The sequence below is a fragment of the Bipolaris zeicola genome, assembly GCF_000523435.1.
Source record: "Bipolaris zeicola 26-R-13 unplaced genomic scaffold scaffold_15, whole genome shotgun sequence".
In the NCBI taxonomy this organism is placed as follows: Eukaryota; Fungi; Ascomycota; class Dothideomycetes; order Pleosporales; family Pleosporaceae; genus Bipolaris; species Bipolaris zeicola.
In genome coordinates, this window is record NW_006912064.1 from 101,154 (window position 1) to 122,433 (window position 21,280).

General features: G+C 51.3%; 8 protein-coding genes across 8 annotated transcripts; 4 read left to right on the top strand and 4 right to left on the bottom strand.

Annotated features, from left to right (window-relative positions):
* Positions 1–209: 209 nt before the first annotated feature.
* Positions 210–548, bottom strand: COCCADRAFT_85952 (uncharacterized protein; the record flags this gene model as incomplete). Its single annotated transcript, XM_007710194.1, has 1 exon — positions 210–548. One exon carries the CDS (start codon positions 546–548, stop codon positions 210–212), a length of 339 nt encoding a protein of 112 aa, XP_007708384.1.
* A 1,347-nt stretch (positions 549–1,895) lies between these two features.
* On the bottom strand, positions 1,896–3,638 carry COCCADRAFT_33421 (uncharacterized protein; the record flags this gene model as incomplete). Its single annotated transcript, XM_007710172.1, has 4 exons — positions 1,896–2,886; positions 2,967–3,003; positions 3,071–3,481; positions 3,620–3,638. The coding sequence occupies 4 exons, from the start codon at positions 3,636–3,638 to the stop codon at positions 1,896–1,898; spliced, it is 1,458 nt and encodes a 485-aa protein (XP_007708362.1).
* A 790-nt stretch (positions 3,639–4,428) lies between these two features.
* Positions 4,429–5,580, top strand: COCCADRAFT_85766 (uncharacterized protein; the record flags this gene model as incomplete). Its single annotated transcript, XM_007710195.1, has 1 exon — positions 4,429–5,580. The coding sequence occupies one exon, from the start codon at positions 4,429–4,431 to the stop codon at positions 5,578–5,580; it is 1,152 nt and encodes a 383-aa protein (XP_007708385.1).
* A 319-nt stretch (positions 5,581–5,899) lies between these two features.
* Positions 5,900–7,258, bottom strand: COCCADRAFT_23045 (uncharacterized protein; the record flags this gene model as incomplete). Its single annotated transcript, XM_007710156.1, has 1 exon — positions 5,900–7,258. The coding sequence occupies one exon, from the start codon at positions 7,256–7,258 to the stop codon at positions 5,900–5,902; it is 1,359 nt and encodes a 452-aa protein (XP_007708346.1).
* Positions 7,259–7,433: 175 nt separating this feature from the next.
* Positions 7,434–8,925, top strand: COCCADRAFT_85871 (uncharacterized protein; the record flags this gene model as incomplete). The annotated part of the gene is made up of 2 exons (XM_007710196.1): positions 7,434–7,865; positions 7,921–8,925. 2 exons carry the CDS (start codon positions 7,434–7,436, stop codon positions 8,923–8,925), a joined length of 1,437 nt encoding a protein of 478 aa, XP_007708386.1.
* A 333-nt stretch (positions 8,926–9,258) lies between these two features.
* Positions 9,259–11,309, top strand: COCCADRAFT_1746 (uncharacterized protein; the record flags this gene model as incomplete). The annotated part of the gene is made up of 2 exons (XM_007710134.1): positions 9,259–10,995; positions 11,052–11,309. 2 exons carry the CDS (start codon positions 9,259–9,261, stop codon positions 11,307–11,309), a joined length of 1,995 nt encoding a protein of 664 aa, XP_007708324.1.
* Positions 11,310–12,393: 1,084 nt separating this feature from the next.
* On the bottom strand, positions 12,394–17,759 carry COCCADRAFT_33426 (uncharacterized protein; the record flags this gene model as incomplete). The annotated part of the gene is made up of 7 exons (XM_007710173.1): positions 12,394–13,223; positions 13,274–13,867; positions 13,922–14,151; positions 15,851–15,854; positions 16,756–17,175; positions 17,229–17,410; positions 17,476–17,759. 7 exons carry the CDS (start codon positions 17,757–17,759, stop codon positions 12,394–12,396), a joined length of 2,544 nt encoding a protein of 847 aa, XP_007708363.1.
* Positions 17,760–19,551: 1,792 nt separating this feature from the next.
* COCCADRAFT_1750 (uncharacterized protein) lies at positions 19,552–21,173 on the top strand (the record flags this gene model as incomplete). Its single annotated transcript, XM_007710135.1, has 2 exons — positions 19,552–19,717; positions 19,765–21,173. The coding sequence occupies 2 exons, from the start codon at positions 19,552–19,554 to the stop codon at positions 21,171–21,173; spliced, it is 1,575 nt and encodes a 524-aa protein (XP_007708325.1).
* Between the last annotated feature and the right edge of the window lie 107 nt (positions 21,174–21,280).

A 21,280-nucleotide genomic window follows, 5' to 3' on the forward strand; every position in this document is an offset into this window, starting at 1 on the left:
TGAATTCAAAGCATTCGCGGTCGACGCACATGAATAGCCATTTGGTGGTTGGACGATGCTGTGTATGAAGTATGCGGGATGTCCGTATCCACTACGCTTCTTGGACAAGCTTCCACATTGTGGCTGCGGGCAGGGCTTAGTGCAACAGGGCTGGGTTTTCACATCCCGGACTGGCGGTGGGCGTTTGGTGGAAGATGAAGCTTGCCGACTCACGTGTTCGCAGCATGAAGCCCAAGGGGGCTAGGCCTGACGCGTATACGACTGAGGCGCGATTGATTGGCCGGGCTGGATATGACGTTGGGGGGACTGAGAGTGGTCTCGGGTAGTGTCGTGACTGCGACGAGGCTAGAAAGACGGCCGAAGACGGTGCGTGAGCCGGTCAGATGGCCTGTGTTCAGTGTAGCAGAGTGTGGGCGAACGACGGAAGGCCCGACTGCAAGGGCAGCGACAGCCACAGCCAAGCCCAAATGCCCCAGACACCAACCGCAGCACACCCTATGCCATTCCCCAAACTCGTGATGAAGCCCTGATAGTGCTGGTACACACATACACGCCCACTCCCGACCGCTCGGCTTCTCCGCTGGCGCCCCGTCTGCTTACCATCCCCTTTCCCCGCTGCTAGAGCCCACACTATACCATGTCCATGGACCGCAAGCCATCATCGTGTGACTCCCACACCGTACAAGATCGCCGCTGCTCCCCCGCGCCCAAGGCGGACATGGGCAACTAGTATGGCAAAAGGAGCCTCATATGCCATTCGCGCGGAGATATATGTTCAAAGCCACCACCGTTTCCAACGTCTGCTACTTTACCGACGGGCATTCCGGCCGCCACACACGCAACCAAAATGATGTAAGAGGGGCACCTCCTGCCGCTTGTAGGGCTGATAAGATATCTGCAGCCTAATTCTGCAACTGAGTGGCAGGTACCAGCCTTCTATGCGTTGTCTGCCAGCAGTCGTCGACCATCGGTGTGCACTGAGGCGAAGTACAGTCGTAGTAGCTATAGGTAGGCACATCTAACTAACCTCCTCCTCCTCCTCCACCGCCTTATACTACACACCCCGGTTGTTACTTGCTTTTACGTACGGCGTATCGCTACTCCAACGCTTTAACCGCGCTCGTGGTCCGGAAAGTCTGCCTACCGTACTATCCGCGGGAGGATCGTGGCAATGTCTAGTCGCCTTCGCGGTCGCCGTTACAAACCTCCTTATTCCCGGCGCGCACACAGCCCTACTCCTGTAGCATGCACTTCAACACCCAGCCATATCAGTGGTATACGCTTCAAAGGCCCGATTGTGACAGACAGACGCTATTGTATGCAATGGTTGCATTTCAACCACATTTCAGCTAGGAACTAATATCGCCGTCTCACTTCTGGTCACTGCCGATTCTACTCCCCCAGGGCCTCGCCGCAGCATTAGCGCCCAAGGGATAAGCTTGCTGACCCTCCTGCAAATGGCCCACCAATAACTATCATCCAGTAGTTGCAGATTTAATTTACTTAAGGCAGGGGGTCGAGCATATTACAAACATGACTTGTATGATCCACACACAGGCCTCTTCCTAATGGCAGTATACCCACTCTTTCTCTCTGTATTACCTAGCGTATTTTCTGTGCTCATTAAGCTGCGTAGATTCTGACAAAGCATACCATGACTGAATCGACGCTTCTAACATGCCAACCCAGGGTATCTTCAAATATAAAATTGTCCACGCCCTATGAGACCCATGCACCGAACACGCCCCTTTCAAAACTAGCTAGTCCAAGCCTCAGTCAAAAGACTAGCAAGAAACATATACCCGAACTGAGCCTTTCACTGCGGCCAAATACCCCCACATGCGTCATCCATCTCGTCGGTGGCGGTGGTAAGCAGCCCCCAGATGCTTTGGTGCTTATTCTTCCATGTCATCCTCCTCTTCGCTCTCAACCTTCTTCTTAGCCGCCTTCTTGCTCTTAGGTTTCGCATCTTTGATCGTCTTTCTTTGCACTTGGTCACCAACACGCTCACGTTCACCCGCGCCTTCATCTTGAAGACGTGCACTCAGTGTCTTGAATTCCTCAGATTCGACATCCATGCCAACAAGACTTTCCAACATCTTGATCTCCCGGGCCCAAACACCCTTGTCCTCGACCTTCTTTCCATTCTTGTCAGTCACGTCGATGGGTGTCTCGAGAACCATGGGAAGACCATGAAAGCGCTCATCGTTCATGAGGTTATGGAAAGATTCGAGCCCGAGATAGCCAGTGCCGATGCGGGCATGAAGGTCACGGTGGCTTGACAAAGGAGCCTTACTGTCGTTGATATGGAAGGCCTTGAGATACTCCAAACCGATCTCCTCGTCAAACTTCTTCATCGTTTCAGCATATGCTTCGGGGGTGCGGAGGTCATAACCGGCGGCGAAAACGTGGCAGGTGTCTAAGCAAACACCTACACGACTTTTATCTTCGACAAGCTTGATGATGGCTGCGAGGTCAGAAAAGGTGCCACCAATGGTATTGCCAAGGGTTGCCATGGTCTCAAGAACAGTAACAACTTTGCCAGTCTTCGGGTCTGCATGGGCCTTGTTGAGATTCTCGGCAATGATCCGGATTCCTTCCTCGTGGGTGGTCGCGTTAGCATTGCCTGGATGAAAGTTGTAATACCGAATGCCGAGCCTATGGCAACGCGTCAAGTCATTGAGAAAAGAGTCATAGGCCTGTTTCTTGCGTGCAGGATCCGGATGCGCGAGGTTGACCAGGTATGAGCCATGAGGCAAGCAGCACTCTGCGGCGTCTATGCTATGGTCCTTGCACCACTGGACGAAGAATTGTGCATGCTCTGGGTCCATATCGACCGTTTCCCACTTGCGTTGATTCTTCATGAACATAGCAAAGGCGTTACCACTAGAAAGGTTAGTTCCAGTCATACACCGTAGGGCCTCCATAAGATATCACGTCTGAAGTACCAAAGAAAAATCGCTTACCCAATGTGTACGACGTTGATGATAGCGTTGTGTACGCCTAAAAGTGAATTCGGTCCATATCAGCCTGCATTCTAATTGAAGCTAAAGGAATGGTCACAACTAACCTCCAGCAATGCTCACGTGGGCGCCAACTCGCAGCTTGATATCCTTGGTACGCTCTGCAATGGGTGGTAGAATCTTCGCTGGCTTGGCCTTGGATTTGGTGACCTTTTTAGGCTTCTCTTCATTGACGTCTTCAGCCTTCTTTTCCGTAGATTTGACGTTCTTCTTGCTGATTTTGTTGTCTTTAACGGTCCTGTCGTCATTGAGCTTGGCATCTGTAACGGGCCCTTGAGCAGCCACCTTCTTGGTTCGTTTCAAGGCTTGCTTGGGCCTGCCTTCGCCGTTGTCACTTTGTTGGTCGACCATCTCGTTGTCAGTTTCCTGCTCATATTTCACCTTCTTCGTTGCACGCTTGCTGGTTCGAGGTGAATTGGAGGCAACTGCAGCAACCTCCTCTACTTCGGTGTATTGGGCTGTGGTCCTTTTTGTACGCGAAGTTGTCTCTGCCTTTCTCTTCCTGCCATTTTGTGTGGACTGAACGACAGTCACAGATTCGGTCACTATGTTCACTTAGTTAGAAATGAATGAGAGCGAGGAGCCGGAAGTAGTACCTTCGAGTGGTTTAGCCATGGCGTGTGATGTTTGAAGATTATTGCTAATTGTAGTGGGAGCTTGTGAACCAACCAAGGCTGTCGATACAGTAGAGAAAGGACTCAGGGAATATACAAGACTATGAGGCGGAAGACCGGCGACTTGAGTAAAAGGAACGAATGGTAATGAGTGAAAGCGGTGGCGATAAGGTAAACAGCTCAACGGGCCCCTGAAAGCATTTGCGGACCAATTTCTGGGTGATGTTCGGCCTGAGCGTTTTGAAGCGGGCTTTGCCTTATCAAAAGTAGCTACACGTGGTTTTTCGTGTATAAACGGAATCTGGAGCGAGCAATTGCTGTTTGTGTCCGGAAAAGTTAAGTAGGGGCGCGGCTTCAACAACGAGAGGTGTAGGAGAGAGCGAGCGTGTACAATGACTGTAAAAGAGCGACAGTGGACTGGGTGTGAAGTAGGAATATTTATTTTCAAACGGTCTACTCTCATATAGAAGTAATGAAGGACGTGAAGATTTGATGCAACTGTAGAAGGAAAGCTGCAGCAGACGTCATTAACAAGGCACGCGTTCAGTAGGAACGCGGGCTCACATGTGCTGCTTAACCCCGCGTTAAGTCCGCAACACCCAAAAAATTATCCCCACATCCGACAGCCGACACCAACTCCTCACCAGCGGCGTCACATCCTCACGTCCACTAGAGACACCTGGTAGACCAGAAAAATTGTTTCGCGTATATTTCTGCAATAGAACTCGACTCATTACGACCGACATAAACCCCGCCGACGACGCTCCAGAACATACCCACAACCACTCAAGATGCCGAAAGCAAAGCAAAAGCGCAGCAAAGGTGCTGACAACAATTCTTCGCCCTACTCGAAACCGACATCAGCCAAGGCGGCAGCGGCGCATTCGATCTTCAAGATGGACAAGGACCTCGGCCAGCATATCCTCAAAAACCCTGGTGTCGCAACAGCTATTGTCCAAAAAGCGCACCTCAAACAAAGCGATCACGTCCTGGAAGTCGGACCTGGTACCGGTAACCTGACAGTTCTGATACTTAAGGCGGTGAAGCAAGTTACAGCCGTAGAAATGGATCCGCGAATGGCAGCAGAATTGACAAAGCGAGTACAAGGCTCGCCAGAGGAAAAGAGACTGACAATAAGGCTGGGCGATGTGATCAAGGCCGAACTCCCACGATTCGACGTCTGCATCAGTAACACACCGTACCAAATCAGTTCTCCCCTGGTCTTCAAACTGCTCGCACTGCAACACCCTCCACGTTGCTGTGTACTTATGTTCCAGCGCGAATTCGCCATGCGCCTATTCGCGCGACCTGGCGAAAAACTCTACTCGCGCCTCTCCGTCAACGTTCAAATGTGGTCTAGAGTCTCTCATGTCATGAAAGTCGGACGCAACAACTTCAATCCTCCTCCCCAAGTCGAAAGCAACGTTGTGCGCATCGAGCCCAAGAACCCCCGCCCGCAAATTGCATACGAGGAGTGGGACGGTCTGTTGCGAATCTGCTTCGTCCGAAAGAACAGGACCTTGCGCGCTAGTTTTATGGGCACAGCAGCTGTCCTCGAACTCCTCGCTAGTAATTATCGTCTCTACTGCGCACAAAACGACATCCCCATCGACGATACCCCGCTCGATCCTAGTGAAATCGCCGCAGCAGAAGAGGCCGAAACCATGGATGTCGACGACGAGTTCAAGGGTTTCTCCGATCCCGACGAGCCAGACGATGAGCTCCCTGATTTCTTCAAGCAACTCCAGGCTGAAAGCAAGAAGAGCAAGAACGGGGCGAATCGTAAGCGCAAGGGTAGGCTCGCAGAGCTTGTGCGGGAGAAGGTTAGGAAGGTGCTTGAGGATGAAACGCAGCTTGCTGATAAGCGAGCGCGGTTGTGTGATGAGGCTGATTTCTTGAAGCTGCTGTATGCGTTTAATCAAGAGGGTATACATTTCAGCTAAAAAGGCAAGACTGGGTGTGAACTTATGAGAGAAGCAAGACGTGGCATTGCATGGCGTTTTGGGATACTTTCATCAAGCACAATGGCGTTCTGGCTGGAGGCTCTTTTTTTTATGCGGATGAAAAAGGCACGATTTGGATGTTGATGTGTAGTTTGGGGCGATACGTTGCCTCACATAACGTAGAGAAAAAGGATGGGCAAATTTACCTACTCGGAATTTGAGCAATAGTATGGGGTATCTAAAACTATCTACTTCATTATCTCTGATTCTTTTCTCTCTCTGCTTTTCGTTCTTCATGTTTGGGAAAAATAGCTAACGCTCATGTCTCAGCAAAAGGATTCGGAGGCAAAGGATCATGCCCGTATCCGTTACTTTCCTCCTGTTTGATCCCGTTCTCGACGATTGTCTCCTCATGCCCATTCGTCTTTCCTTCTTCTTTATCGTCTCCCCCTTCTCTCGGTCTCCATAACCTCACAGTACGATCTAGCCCCGCACTAACAATCAATTTTTCGGTCGGATGCGTGTGAACGCTCAATACGGCGTCGGAATGGCCTTCAAGTCGTTGAAGTATGTTTTTGCTACTCACGTCCCAGAGGACGACACTATTGTCTTCACTGCCAGATGCTATAAAAGCATATTCCTGGCCAGCTTCACGATCGCCGTATGTGCCAAAAGTCCCCAAAAGCGAGTACTTCTTGTTTGTGTGTCCTTGGTACGTCTTTACACACTTGCCTTTCCCTTCAATATAGTTCCAAAGCCGGATACAGGAATCCAGTGTCCAGGCTAGGATGTACTTTCCGTTGGGTGAAAATATGACTGACGACACAGGTGCATTGTCTTCATGGACGAGGGTGCGGAGACACTGACCGGTTGCCGTATCCCAGACACGGATGAGGCCGTCGTGTGAGCACGAAACGATGAGCGTGCCGTCGCGAACGAAATCGACACCGCCGACCGGGTCGCTGTGTGCGGGAAGGGAGCGCATAACTCGGGCGGCGCGCACATCCCAAAGGTATACTGCTTCGTCGTAGGAACCAGAGACAAGCATGTTGCCCTTTGGACTGAACGCTATACTGTATATATAGTTGTGGTGACCGATGAACGGAATGGGGTGTGCTAAGCCGGTTGCTGTATCCCATAGCCGGATACTCTTGTCGTCTGAGCCGCTTGCGAGGATCTTGGAATCCAGTGACCAGCATATTGTGCTGACACCAGCGAGGTGGCCTTCGAGTGTGTGTTCAAGTGCGCCGGTCTTGGCATCCCAGATCTTGATGGTGCAATCTGCAGATGCAGAGGCCAGCCAGCGGCCGTCTGGAGAAAACTTGACACAGGTGATGCCTTTCTTGTGGCCGCGCAGAATCAGGGTGGGAGAGTAGTTTAGGGAGGTCGGTTTTGGTGGTGGTGCAGGAGAGGTGCGTCGTCGACTGGGTGACGAAGAGCTCGAGCGTGGCGAGCGTGACCTTGACCGTGAGTATGAAGGCCTTCTATCTCGGTATTCCCGCTGTTCATCATCGCTGTTGTCTCTGCTATACCGGCGCGCAGGCCGTTCTGCTAGCCTGTAACTTGGTGAGGCATTGTGTGGTGTGTGGGAGGGAGAGCGTTTTCGCGGTCGCTCATCGTCATAGACATCCTCATCCTGGTGTCGTCTTTTGGGTGAGGGTGATGGTGTGCCGTCCATTGCTGAATGTAGAGGAGCCAGTTGTTTGGTGTCGGACTGGAAAACGCGACGGATCGGCAATATGGGCGTTAGCGTGCGGGCGGTGAGGAGCACCCCTGCAGCATTTCAGGAACTATTTCCCCAGTTGCATCATTGCATTTACACTCCGCTATTCTCGAGGTGATACATATTCACCATGGCTTCCGAGACCGGTCAATCACCCACAAATATGCGCATCCTCTCGCTCAACTGCTGGGGCCTCAAGTTCATCTCCAAACTTCGCAATGAGCGTCTTACCGAAATCGGTGTTCAAATCGCCGCTGCAAGTCCGCAGCCAGATATCGTCGGCCTGCAAGAGTGTTGGACTCAAGAAGACTACCGTGCGATTCGTGACAAGACAAAGCACATACTGCCATATGGCAAGTTCTATCACAGTGGCATTTTTGGTGGCGGGCTAGTCATCTTGTCTCGATGGCCCATCATCGAGAGCAACATGGTGCGCTATCCACTCAATGGACGGCCTGCTGCATTCTACCGTGGAGATTGGTTCGTTGGTAAAGGTGTTGCTTGTGCAAAGATACAAATAGGACCCTCCCGGGGAGATATCGCGGAAGTCTTCTGTACACATGTATGTTCTCAATACTGTTGACGAGTATTCGAAATGCACACGCTGACATGAATAGCTCCACGCCCCCTACGAAAGCGAACCCCACGACTCCTACATCTGCCACCGCACAGCCCAAGCATGGGAGATCACAAAGCTCATGCGTGCAGCCGCCGAACGTGGTCACCTCGTCATCGGCATGGGCGACTTTAATATGATTCCTTTATCCCTCGCACACCGTATAATCGAGACGCACTCGCCAGTCCGCGATGTATGGCGTATAATCCATCCCGATTCTTCGATCGGCGCAGCAAGGGACGAGGTTGAACGCCGTCGATGCGTACCGATGCCATCTGCCGAGTTCAATATGACTATCAATGGCGCAACATGTGACAGCGAATTCAACTCCTGGAGGTGGAACAAGGGCCAACAGAGACGTCTTGCTAAGGGCGAAAACGTGCAGATAGATCCTGCCGTCGAAGACCCCAATGCGAAGCGGCTAGATTATATCTTTTACAGCAGTGGAAGATTTCAGAACCCAGAGACAAAAGAAGAGACAGCGGAGTGGGAGCTGAAGGAAGCGAATGTGGGCATGGCAATGCGCCATCCTACCTTACACTGCTCTCTCAGTGACCATTTCTCTGTGGAGGCGACGCTGACGAGGACTCCGACTGCTCTGTCAGCTGCTCCGCTGTCTCCTTCGGCCCTGCCCGAACGGTTCCTGCCCATCGAGACTTACGATGAGATCCTGGCTACAACCATGAAGTACGAGGCTAGAGAGCGAGTGCAGCGCAAGCTGCGGATAGGGCACTTTTTCTACCAATTATCCTTCTCCATTGGGTGCCTGATTGGTGTGTGGTGGTCACCAAAGAACTATGTTGCTTTTATTTTGATGCTTTTGAGCACACTAGGGTTCAGTGTGGGCGTCGTTGACGGATTGATGGGGCTGTTGTTTGTTGGTAGCGAGCTCAGGGCACTCAAGGAGTTTGAATGGGAGGTTAGGAATGCCCGCGAAAGGGCGTTGAAGGCAGGATCCAAGAAGACCATCTCCGAGGATAGCCAGGTGTCAGACGCGTCGGAATAACAATAATAATCTGAGATAGGATTGTAATCTAATATTATTATCGTCATCGCAGTCCTGCTGTGTCTCTGTTTCGATAGTCGAGAATGACGCGTGCACGTGCTGTTGAAGGAACGCGCGACGGTTGGGTGCTGGCTTGGCTCCTCGATCAACCACAACTCCAAACCTCATCCTTCCGGCCACCATAATTCAGACGTAAACACCCATCTCTCCGCGCGCGCACCCGTCTAATCGCAACAAATACGCGATTCTAACAGTCATATCTATCCCCCACCGAATCTCGTACACTGCCCAGACGGCCTTGATCGCGCGGTTCGGGAGTCCGCAGCCCTCACGATGAGCGAATCGCAGCCCCAGCCCCAGCAGCAGCAGCAGCAGCAGCCCAACAGCGGCCAGCAGCAACAGCTGCTACGCCCTGACGACATACTCAAGCTGCAATGTCTTCCTGAAGACGAGAAGCAAAAGTATCGCCTGATCATGCAGAATTTCTGGAACATCTGCAACACGCACCAGCAGGGGAGCCAGGAAAATACCAATGCTCGCCAGAAGTTGACAGAATGGTCACAGAAGTTCATTACACGCGAGCGCCAATACAGGGCCAAGATGAAGGCACAGCAACAGCAACAGCAGGGAAACCAGAACCAGGGACAAGCAAGCCAGGCTAATGCCGCTGGCCAGCAGAACCAGAACCCCGTTAAGCAAGAAGGCGGCCAGGCTCGCGCCGAAAACACCGCGGGGGCAGTCGGCCAACAGCAATCAAACCAAGGCCAAAACCAAGGTCGCGGTCAGGTGGATCCTGCTATAGTAAAGCACGTCCACGAATTTCCTATGCAGGGGCCGTTGACCGGACCTTCGCCGGGCACGCCCGAGTATGAGGTCAAGCTGAAAGAATATCGGACGGGTTACTTGAACATGCTAGCGAAGCAGGCTTCTTTGAACGAGAGTAGAAAGAAACTCATGCAACAACTGAGCGAACGACAAAGCAACGGACAAGATTTGCCACAAGATCTACTCGTCTTGAAGGGCAAGATTGAGAAGGAGCATACCAATATGAGGGCGCAAATCGACAAGTTTCGAGCTTTGCAGAAGCAGTGGAAGGAAGAGCGCGAGCAGAACTCACAGGGCCAGGCACAGGCGCAGACCCAAGGCCAGAACTCAGCACAATCACCGCCGCCACCGCAACAGCAGCAGCAGTCGCAACAACAATCTCAACCCCAGCCGCCTCAACGACAACCATCGCAACCTAATGTCTCTGCGCAACCTCAGGTGAAAGAGGAGCCTCAGATCAAGGTTGAGGGTGGACAGCCACAGCAGCCGCAACCGCAACCGCAACCGCAGCAGCAAACGCAGCAACAGCCACAACCTCAGCAATCCCAGCCCCAACAACAATACAACATCCAGGGAAACCAAGGGAACCAGCAACAACCACCGCAACAGCAACAGCAACTCAACCAGCAAATGCCACCTTCACTTCCTCAACAGCAGCAGCAACAGCAGCAACAGCAGCCTCGGCCACCAGTGCCTCACTCGCAAACAATGCCGCCAAATCAAATGCCGCAATTCGCGCAACAGCAGCAACAAAACTTTCACCAACAGCAGCGACCTCAGATCAACCCCATGCAAGCCAACGCACACCAGCAGAGCAATTCACCGCACCCACAGTCTGCAACCGGAACCGGTCCGCCAGTTCCCCTCTCTCACCAGGCTGCCGTTAGTGCTGCGAACCGATCCTACACTGACCCCCAGCGCACAAACACGCCCATGCAGCAAGGTGGACAAGGTGGCAACTTTGGCAATCGCGAGCGCGAGCAACTGAACAACCCCAAGATGCCGATCCCTCGACACCTGAACGTAACCTCACCACAAGCTGTCCACATGGGTCAAGCGCGGCCAACCATGAGTGGCCCTACCAACGGTGCGCCAGGACCAATGGGTCAGCCCGTTATCCCGCGACCACCGCCCTTCCAGCTCGAAGGCGACGGCGACCGAGTTCTCAGCAAGCGTAAGCTAGACGAGCTCGTCCGCCAAGTTACGGGTGGCTCAGAAGAAGCCCTCACACCTGAAGTCGAAGAGGTAAAGTTTTTCACTTATCCAAAAACCACTGACCTCGTGACTAACATTCTTTTTAGGCCGTCCTCCAGCTTGCAGACGACTTTGTTGATAACGTCATAAGCAATGCCTGCAAGCTCTCCAAACTCCGCGATTCTCCCCAGCTAGACATTCGCGATATTCAGGTCATTCTCGAGCGTAACTACAATATTCGTATTCCAGGTTATGCCTCGGATGAAGTCAGGACTGTGCGCAAGATTGTGCCTGCACAGGGCTGGGCGGCCAAGATGAATGCGGTCAATGCGGCCAAGGTTATGGGTGGGAAGACGGATTTTTAGGCTGATGGATCGGAGGGGAGATGCGGGGAGCGAGAGAGGGGGAAGTGAATGACGTCCATGTCTGGGGGTGTTATGAGGGTTGCTTTATTCTTTTTTTTTCAGAGTAGGGCTATTGATGTTAGGTCAATTCCTTACTCAGTAAAATGTTCAGGGCACATCAGGATAGTGATACAATCATGTGGAGGTGGTTGTGCCTTGGATGGATTGAGGGGTTTCTATTTTCTATTATTTACTACGGTCCGTGAATTGCTCAATATCATCCTTGGTATATCCCTACTTTTGATAAATCCCAAATAGTGTCTGTAGTGACTGCCTTGACGGACAAGGTACTTGAAAACAAACTGATTCTGGGATGTAAGTAGAAGAACTAGTAAGGGAGCAAAATACAAGTTTTACAGAGCGCTGCACATGACGTCAACTTTCTGCAAGGCCATACATGCGATGTGTAGAAGTCCCTGAAAGATAATATCCAGTACATTTCCTAATCGTTAAATATATTCTTATATCACGATCCTGCCCAAGTGACGTACACAGATGAAACAAAAAAAACTTGCAAAAACATACAACAGCGGGGATTCGCCAGTGGTCACCCACCTGACTACTAGTCCGCCGGTCGAAGGTTTAATGTCTGGGGAGCGAACGGGACCCAATTCGATACTTCGCCTATGGTCGTATGTACCATAAAAACCAGGAATGATGTGTTATATTTATACATAGTTATTATGTGTTCGCGTACTTTGATTTCCAAGTGGGCTCACGTGACGCTATCGATATCCCAAGCCTGGCTTGGCACCGCCATACATACAGAACATAACTACTTCGTACTTACTCTACCTACCTCACACGCCCCTTTGTGACGTCGCGCGAGAGTCTTCGACAAAGCAAAGAAGCAAAAAAAAGACAAGTAACATACATGTTTGACTTCCCAAAGAACCTTGGTTATTCCAATGTGGAGTTCATTTCTCATAATCTATCTAGAGATATACATGTACGTATACAACAGCTCCTCAATGCCGGTCACCTACCTTTTCACGCTATACACTAACAATTCGCCAAACAGACCCAGGTACTATTCGAACAATACTCAATCATCCTGAGCAAACCTTTGGGTGATTGCACGAATCTTTGCACCAAAGTAGTACACAGGAATACCAAGACCCATCGAGGCTGCTACGATACCTGCGCAGATGTTGAATGCGCCTTCATACCCGGCCTTCTCCACAAAGCTGACTGTACCAAATGAGATTCCGAAGCCGATGAAACCTCTCAGAGAGCAGATGAGAACGAGAGCAGCATCGATGCGCTGAGGATAAGCATCCATGCAGTAGACAAAACTGGATACGACAATTCCAACGAAGCCAAAGTACTCAAAGTTGAGCGTAACAGCGATGCCTGCCCAGCTCCAATCCTTAGGGTGCTGCGCAGTCATTCCAAAGATGATTGTCGATATGAGTGTGGATACTAGTGGGATGATGAGAGCAATGTACCGATACTCAGGTTGACTGACGCCGTCATGCCTTTTGCTCAAAATTTTGACTACCAAATCGCTCAAGTATCCACAGAAGAATGGAACGGCGACCGCAGTAGCGATTTGTCCAGCGAATACGTAGCCAAGCATATCAAAGTTCCAGAGATATGGGGGTTGTACCAGGACGCCGGCAAACAGTGCTGACATGAGCACATAGATGCCGAGAGCCACAGAGTTGATCAAGGTCAGCCAAAGAATGTTGGGAAACCAAATGATTTGGATCATGTGCTTCCAGCAGGTGATTGCTTCTGACCATCGTGCATGACCATTCCAGGGTAGCATGTCTCGAACAAAACTACGCGGAGCGTAATTGATGGTATCGAGTTTACGCTTTGTGTTTGTCGTTACCGGAACCAGCGTTCCGTCCTCGTCGATACCTTGGCCAGCTGTGCAATGTTAGCATCTGAGCCAAACAGTGAATTTGGCCATGACTTACTCAGTGCTTCTAGTGTGCGCTCGTACTTTGTTTCGACTACAAAGAGGATACTGAGAACAGCAATAGCTCCACTCAGGCAACCAAAGACACCATACCACCACCTCCAGCCGAGATCATTTGCGAGGTACGAGCTTGAGACAATAAGCGCTGCCGTGCCAAGCGTCTGGAGTGCGCAAAACCATGCAATCACGTTTCCTCTCTCGTGCAAGTAGAAAATCTCTTGCACAATAATGGGACAGAGGGCTTCAGCTTGGCCTGCAGCGATGGACATGATGTCTCTCCCGGCGATATGCGAGGCCAAGCTGCCGCTGCATGCGCACCAGAGGCAGCCGAAAGACAAGACGATTGTCGACAGGAGGTAGACTGGCCTTCGCCCGACAGCATGAGCAACGGGAATCGCAATCAGGTTTCCGACGCCCATGAAGAATGCCGGCCAAGTTGCGAGGTCGCTTGTCTTTGGATCTCCATTATACGACGCTTTGACTATGGGCAGAATGGCACTGATTCCGCTTGCCATGAGGTTGGCGGACGCTGCGAAGAGGCCGACGATGACAAGGATGAGATACTTTTGCCATGTCGGAAGGTTTAGAGGATCTAGTCTCGGTCAGACTGGCTTCGCCATTGAACGTCGACCTGGCTATGGCTCACCATTGGGATCTCTGGTCGGAGTCGGGATGAGAACGATGCCGTCGTCATCGAACAGTCTGATGGTACCCACGACGGGTTTTGCAGCCTTCTTGTGCGCATCAAGAATTTCAATGTGAGCGCTGGCCTCGGACTTGGGGTCGTGAGCAGCCATGATGAGAAGGCGTTGATGAGGGTCAATTACATGGCGTCGTGGACAATTTGTATTGCCCGACTGCCTCGGGTAGGCGTCGCTGTGGTGGCCAGGGCATTTCGTCGATGCGACAGACAGAGGAGTGCTCTTTGACATCTCCCCCGAGCTGAGCCGCCCAGCCCAATAAGTACGCGTACGGATTGTGGAGGGCGCGGGTTTAGGGTGTGGGGATGGGTGGGTCTGGCCAGGGGGGAATCGTTTCGCGGGGAAGTGAAGCCCGAGCGGTAGGTTAGTAGTAGTGGGAGCCAACTTCAGCCTCAGTCATGCTCGTCTCGTCAGCAAATCATCGTCATCATCAGTGTCATCGTCATCATTCCAGTCAGGATCATCATAATAACCATAGTCAACAACAACACCGACAATAACACCCACGGTCTAATGAGTGAGCCTGCCATCAAGACTTCGCAGCGCGTGTCCCGGTCGTGCATCGAGTGCGGGCGGCGCAAAATCAAATGCGACAAGAAGAGCCCCTGCCAGCCATGCATCCGCAGGAATGCTGCCCATGAGTGCAAGCGACCGATTGCCCGGGTGAGGGGCCAGTTGACTGTCTACACTGCCGAAGACGCTGGCAGCCCAGCAGACATTCAACTGCAAGACTTGCTCCGCGAACGCAATGCCCTCCAGGCGCAAATTGCCGAGCTCGAGACAGCCCTTGCTCTGTCCAAGCCATGTGGCCACAGCCGCACCAGTGAATCCACAGATTACACCCAGCCTGCAGCAACACTTGAGGACCTAGTTCCCGCCTTTGAGCAGTTCGATCTCGGCATCAAGGTGGGTGCAGCCGCCCGAGCCGGGGCCGAGAAAGCGATCCTCAATGGTCTCTACGAACCCGCAGCTGATCCACTATTTCTGCTTCTTCCGAGTCGGGAGGCTAGCCTTGGCATTGTCACCTTTTCCCTGCAGACACTTGGCTGGATACACTGCGCCGTCAACGCCAACGACTTCCTGGCCGAGCATCACGACTTTTGGAAAAATGTAGAACTTGGTGCCGGCATCAAGACCGAACAAAGGCTATGGGTCGCTCTTTATTTTGCTGTCCTGGCTGTTGGCATCCTCTATTCCGACCCGGAAGATGTACCAAGTGCAGCCCACCTGCCTCAGCTAGGCATGCCTCGTGCTGATCCTATTTCCGTCGCTGTTGATACTTCTCATCTCTGGTATGAGGCTGCACTGAAGGAACTACAAAGACACGGCTTCAGCGGTACTTCGTCACTTTGCATTGTGCAGGCCATTGTAGTATTGAGCCTATGCCACTCCAACTTTGGCGAGCACCAAAGGGAATGGCTCATTTCTAGCTTTGCAACAAGCATGGCAAGGCTCCTCGACATGCACAAGCTTGGCAACGAAGCAAACTGCTCAAAGGACATTTGTCGAAGACCAGAATGGTCTTCACCTGTGCAGCGCGAACTGGGTCGTCGTTTGTGGTGGACCTGTGTCATTCGGGACTGGTAAGTGCTGAATCACTGTAAAATACATATCACCAAGTACCGTGTCACTAATAAACACCGTACAGGCTTGGGAGCTGGGTTCGGCCGCCGTCCATATCACCCGCTAGTTTTTGCTGTCAGACTTCAATTGCAAGCAACCATGGAGAATACTTTATGCCTAGCTTCTACACGATTGGTAGCCCTGGTTCTTCCGAGTCTACCAATTTAGAGCCTCCTTCTCCTGCACATTACCACTCAATCTTGTCCCGTCTTTCTTACATAATATACATTTACATCAAAGCAAATACTCACCAGACTCACTTGAAGTTTGTAAAGGCTATCGAGGAAATCACTGCCGTCCGACGAGATCTACCCCTCCATCTATCACCAGGTTTCCCTGCCAACGAAGATGATATAATATGGGAATCTGAGTATCATTGGATTCCATTCCAGCGATACCTGATTGCTTACGTTCTCGACTTCCTCCTGTTGTCCATCGCCCGTGTACTCAACCCTCAAGAATCCAGGGATGACAGCACGAATTACAGGCAGCTTGCCCTTGAGTCGGCCAACCGCATCTTGGATCATTATGCGAAGCCGGTCCCAAGAGTATACAGGCTAGTGTGGACCGTATCAGCAGCAACAGTCGCCGCTGCTGTCTATATATCGTTGGATATGCTTGCCAACTCTCACGATTATCGTGGGGACTCCCGAAACCACATCATCGGTCTATTAAGACAGGCTTCTGTTGAGTTGAAGAAGCACGCAGTTGTCGCTGTCCACGCCGCCAAAGGTTCCGCTATGCTCGAAGGTCTTTTGCCTCTACTGGAGCAGCATGATTTTGACCGTCCTCGCACTTCGTATTCCATGCAAGACCTGCTGCAGCAGCTTGCAGTAGCAGATCTAGGCGCGCCGTCCAACCCACCAATCGACTCGGGTCCTGTAATCGACAGCTTGCCTCACGTTAGCAACGGCGACACCATAGGTGTCTTTGATGGAACTGAAAACACAATCGACGGAAATTATGCAATCACAGAATGGGACCATGTATTTTCACATCTATAGCGTTTTATATAAAATTTCGCTGTTGTACTGAGAAACCAAAACACCACCACGAGCACACTCTCAGTACGGCTTGACTCCCGCCAATTTCAGTAGTTTGTCCGTAAACTCGGGCTTCTCCAGCGGCTCAGTTCTCTCCCAAGGATCGATTTTACCATCCACCATGGCTTTGCCTTGTGAATGGATGTTGATGTGTGGCCAATGTGTTGTTGCTTCCCATTTCTCGAATATCTCTTTCTTCTTCTCCAAATCCTCCTTGGATGCCATAGCCGCTGGTGTATAACAAGCATATATGATTGTGCGGATGTTGTCCGTTTCGGGGTATACGGCATAATGCATCTGCCGCGAATCCCAGAGGATCAAGTCACCAGGCTCAGCGCAGACCTTGACCAATTTGCAGCCATGCTCCTCATACCACTTCACATCGGAGTCTTGGAAGGGGTAGAAGTCGTAATGAAGGGCTGCCAATAGGCCCTTGGTTCGGTCCGGTGGGTGTTGCTTGAAGAACTTGTTGAAGAGCTTAGCACTGCCCTCCATGACTACTAGGCCTCCGTCTTTAGGTCCAGCCTCAGAAACTAAGAGTTGCTGTCAGTGAGGTGTGGTGTTATCGGAAACGATGATAACCTACGATTGATGATGCCCTGCACACATGACAAGCCTTGTCGCTCAGGTGCCTGATCGACGTGTGGCCATGGCTTGGAGCCGCCCATCTTCGAGGCGTTTGGCAGTGTGAGGTTGATGGTGTCATAAGATACAATAAGCTCGTTTGTGTTCCAGAGTTTCTCAAAAGCGGCCAGAACGCCAGGTTCCCTACGGCGTACGATATTAGTAACTATCGCTTATATAGACATTTCGAGCGAATGTGTCGGACTTACTGCCTCGCCTCCCAGACATATTTCTCGTGTGCAGCACAGTAGTTGAGGTACATGCCGTTCTTGAAACTTTGGGGCAAGTTTTCCTTGGTCCATGTCTCTGGTTTGTTGGCATCGAAGTCGTTGGGGAATGTGCCGAGCCAGTCGATCATTTTGTTGCGGTACTTCAGCGCTCGCTCCTTGGGAACTACACCCTTGAGCACTACGTAACCCTTCTCGTAAAACTCATCTCTCCAGTCGCCATATGGCTGCTGGACGGTTTCTTCGTCGTTCAGGTATGGAGCCATGATTCCAGATCGAAATTAAGAATTCAGTGTTTTCTGGAAGGAGTTTGATGTTCAATGTGCTACTACGTACACGACGCTGCTCATACATATACAGTTCTATGGCTTCAGCAAATTACACGTCCAGGCGCGTTCCCGCCCGTTCACGGCCGCTCCAGATGGGGCGCCTACAAGCCCCAGTGTCAAGAAAGTGGGCCGCTGAAGGCATCTCGGTCGAGTACGGGCGGGAATTATATGTGAGTGGGACCCGCACCCCGGCTTCTCCAGCATCTCTCCAGCACCTCCACATACCGAGACGAGATGCATTTGCCACTTGGGCAATACATACCTCGGCCAAAGCTGTCGGTATAATGATTGCGGCCGAGCTCGGTCAAGAGGACGACGAGATAGATTCACCAACAGATGTGAGCCTTGTCAAGACTGCGTCACTTTCCTGTTCTGGTGTGTCTGCACACCAAGCTGATATCAGCTCTCTACAGAACCAGTCACGTCTCTTGCTTTCCAAGCCACCTATCTCGCCGTCAAGCCACCCAAAGTAGGCGAGAATGGATACCAAGGTTTCAACCCTCGCAAAAGAAACTTTTCCAGAGGGTTAGTAGAGTCGCTAAGGCGATTGCGCACTCTCAGAAGATATGGTTATGGGGCATGATGTAGCTATCAAATTCAGAGATGGACATCATATCAATCCGGATATACCTTTTGCCAAAGGGCTCCAGACCATGATCGCAGGCACCTTGGTAGCATAGTGCGCGTCACTACTGCAAGGCCGATAGACTTCGTAGTATAGTGGGCATCCATGGTCAGTCAGAAAAAGCAACCTGAAATTTGATTCATGGCTGACAGCTTGTAGGTCAAATGAAGCTTCGGTGTTCCTGGAGATTACCTTACTGGTCTTGGACGCTTCGAAGGGCCTAATCCTACGCAATACTGTCCTTGGGGCTCGCAGTCGTCGATGTTGATGCGTGAGGGGCAGGCGACTCGGAGGGAGATATTGTTACTATGGGAATACAAGAGGGTGAGGATGGCCACGATGTGATCGAGAAACTCGCAAAGATGGAGTGATAAGGCTTGTTGATTACAAGACAACAGTAGGAATTAATAAACTTTTGGGTGTAATGGCTCAATCGGAGTTGCTGACAGCTCGCATCTCAGGATCGTGGAGTGATTCATCACTACAACACATCACTTGTCTCGCACGTAGCCTTCACACTTAAATTCGACAAGTCCATACACAATATACTGTAGCCCGCAACCCTCTACTTCAAAGCTTCGGATATACCTAAATCAGATGATATCAACCTGATAATATACTGCGACTCGACAAGCATCCTGCGAGCTTTGCACCGTAAAATCAACGCTACGAAATCGATGCATCCACAGTACCCCTCTCTCATGCACTGTGAGGCGCAAAAGATACCTCCAGGTGAGATTGTGAAGCTGGAAATTGAGCTGTAGGCTATGGCCATAGATTCGGAAGCGGATGAAAGTATCAGTTTTGGAAAACTTCAGTATCAAAGTAGCATCAAGTTGCGTCATGTATCATTTTCTGTGCTCAACATTCATTCTTACACTCATTGATATGTGGCAGCATCTCATGTGAGGGCGCTGCGAAGTGAAGTTGCTATTTTGAGACTTGCCACTTCCCTGTGACATGGCCATCGTGCTTACCCGCAACTTCCACGGATCAGTCTTGGGAGTAAACAAACACCCCTCCTACCATGTGAAACCCGCATCACGTCTCTCACCCACTAGAAACTCCTTCCAACGCACATATACACAAACAACGCAAGAAAAAATGCCGCGCAGCGTCTCTGAGAATGCAACCCACTCGGACGGAGTGAAGCTAATCAAGCGTGAAGACAGTGAGTTGGAAGAAGGCGAGATTGTTAGCTCCTCGCCTTCACTACTCCTTGATGATTTCGATCACACGAGTGTCGCCCCAGATGATAGTGGACTGCATGGTAGGTACCTCCATCCTGTCAACAGAAACATCACTGACGGCTCCAAGCTCAACTGCAACTTGCTTCTTACGAGTACGAAACGCTTGAGCAGCGCTATCGAAAGCTTATAACAAGACATGAGGAGCTGAGCAAGCTTTGCTGGGCATACAGAGATGTTATCTGCGGCTTCTCAAGTGGCGAAGAGCAGGCAGCTAGCATTGAGCAACTACGTGCTGAAGCTGGCCGTGAGGGCATGCGTGCCAAAGCCCTCGAAGCCGACGTGCTTAAGCCAATCATCCGAGAAGCCGGAGGACTGCAAGCGCTCGTGTCGCAAATGCAGTCTGTGCGGTCACTGATAGAGAAGGTCGGTAGTCTTCCGGAGCTTGAAGAGCTGGTCTCGGATGTGAACTCATTCCGTATCGGCTTGAATGAGGTCGGGGGTCTCCAGGGTCTGTACGGCCTCATCGCCGAAGCCAAGAATTTACGGGAGCAGCAGCTTATGTTTCGAGAGACGAAATCCAGGATCGATGGACCTAATGGACTCGCTGCAAAGGCGACAAAGTATGACAAGCTTGTACAGGCTTTCAGTGATGTCCAGGCTACAGAGGAGCGCACCGCTACAGCTGGGACCGCAACGATTAACCCTGCACGAGCAACTCTCATTGCCTCTGTACCACTCGAGATGGACCCATATCGTGATCTGTACGAAGCTCCTTCGGTCGAGAAGCCACACAACAAAACCGGTTCGAACAGTATCCCCTTGGGGCCTGCACGCGTACATGGACGAACAGCCAGTCACATTGATGAACAATCATCGTTGAAGCGAGAATCGCTACAAGATATTGAAGAAGTGATCAGCAAGCGCCCTCGAGTTGACATTCAGCGTTTGTCAACTCGGATACAAAAATCCATGGCGTCGTTTCATATACAAAAGCCAGTATATGATCGTCACAAGCAACTACCCGAACATGAGGTACAAAGTCCTCGTGTCTACAACCGACAGTCTGGAATTCCACCCCTCTTAGCTGCTGCTACTGAGAACATTCAATTACCTAAACCCATGGTTGGTCGTTACCCGATTGCCCTTTGGATAGGTGACGCGGATCCCTATCTTCCGGAATGGGCTGGGCAGATAAAAGAGAGTAGCAATATTCCTGGGGAGCTCGGTAGACTTCTGGCTACTGAACTGTCCAAGTACATCACCGGTGCGGCCAGTCAGCTCTTCGACACGATGCCACCGAACAGGGACACATGCATACTCCGATACATTCTAGATGGTCATAGGCCTTCAGGCCAACCGCAGCCGCGCAAGGCTTGCCCTTTGTGCTCATCAACATGGGTTAAGCATCACCGTCCATGCGCTTTGCTCCTCGAGGTCGATGGTGTTCGTACCGTGGTGTTCATGCCAGTTCCTGGCAGACCTGGTGAGCACACACACTGGACCGAGAAGAACCATTGGGTAAAGGGCACTGAATAGGCAGTGGATTTAGTTCAGGATGATCGGTATGGGATGGCATGAGATATATGGTACAGCCTATTACCAAGTCAGAGACTATGGACACGTTGTTGCAAAGGCTGTTACCC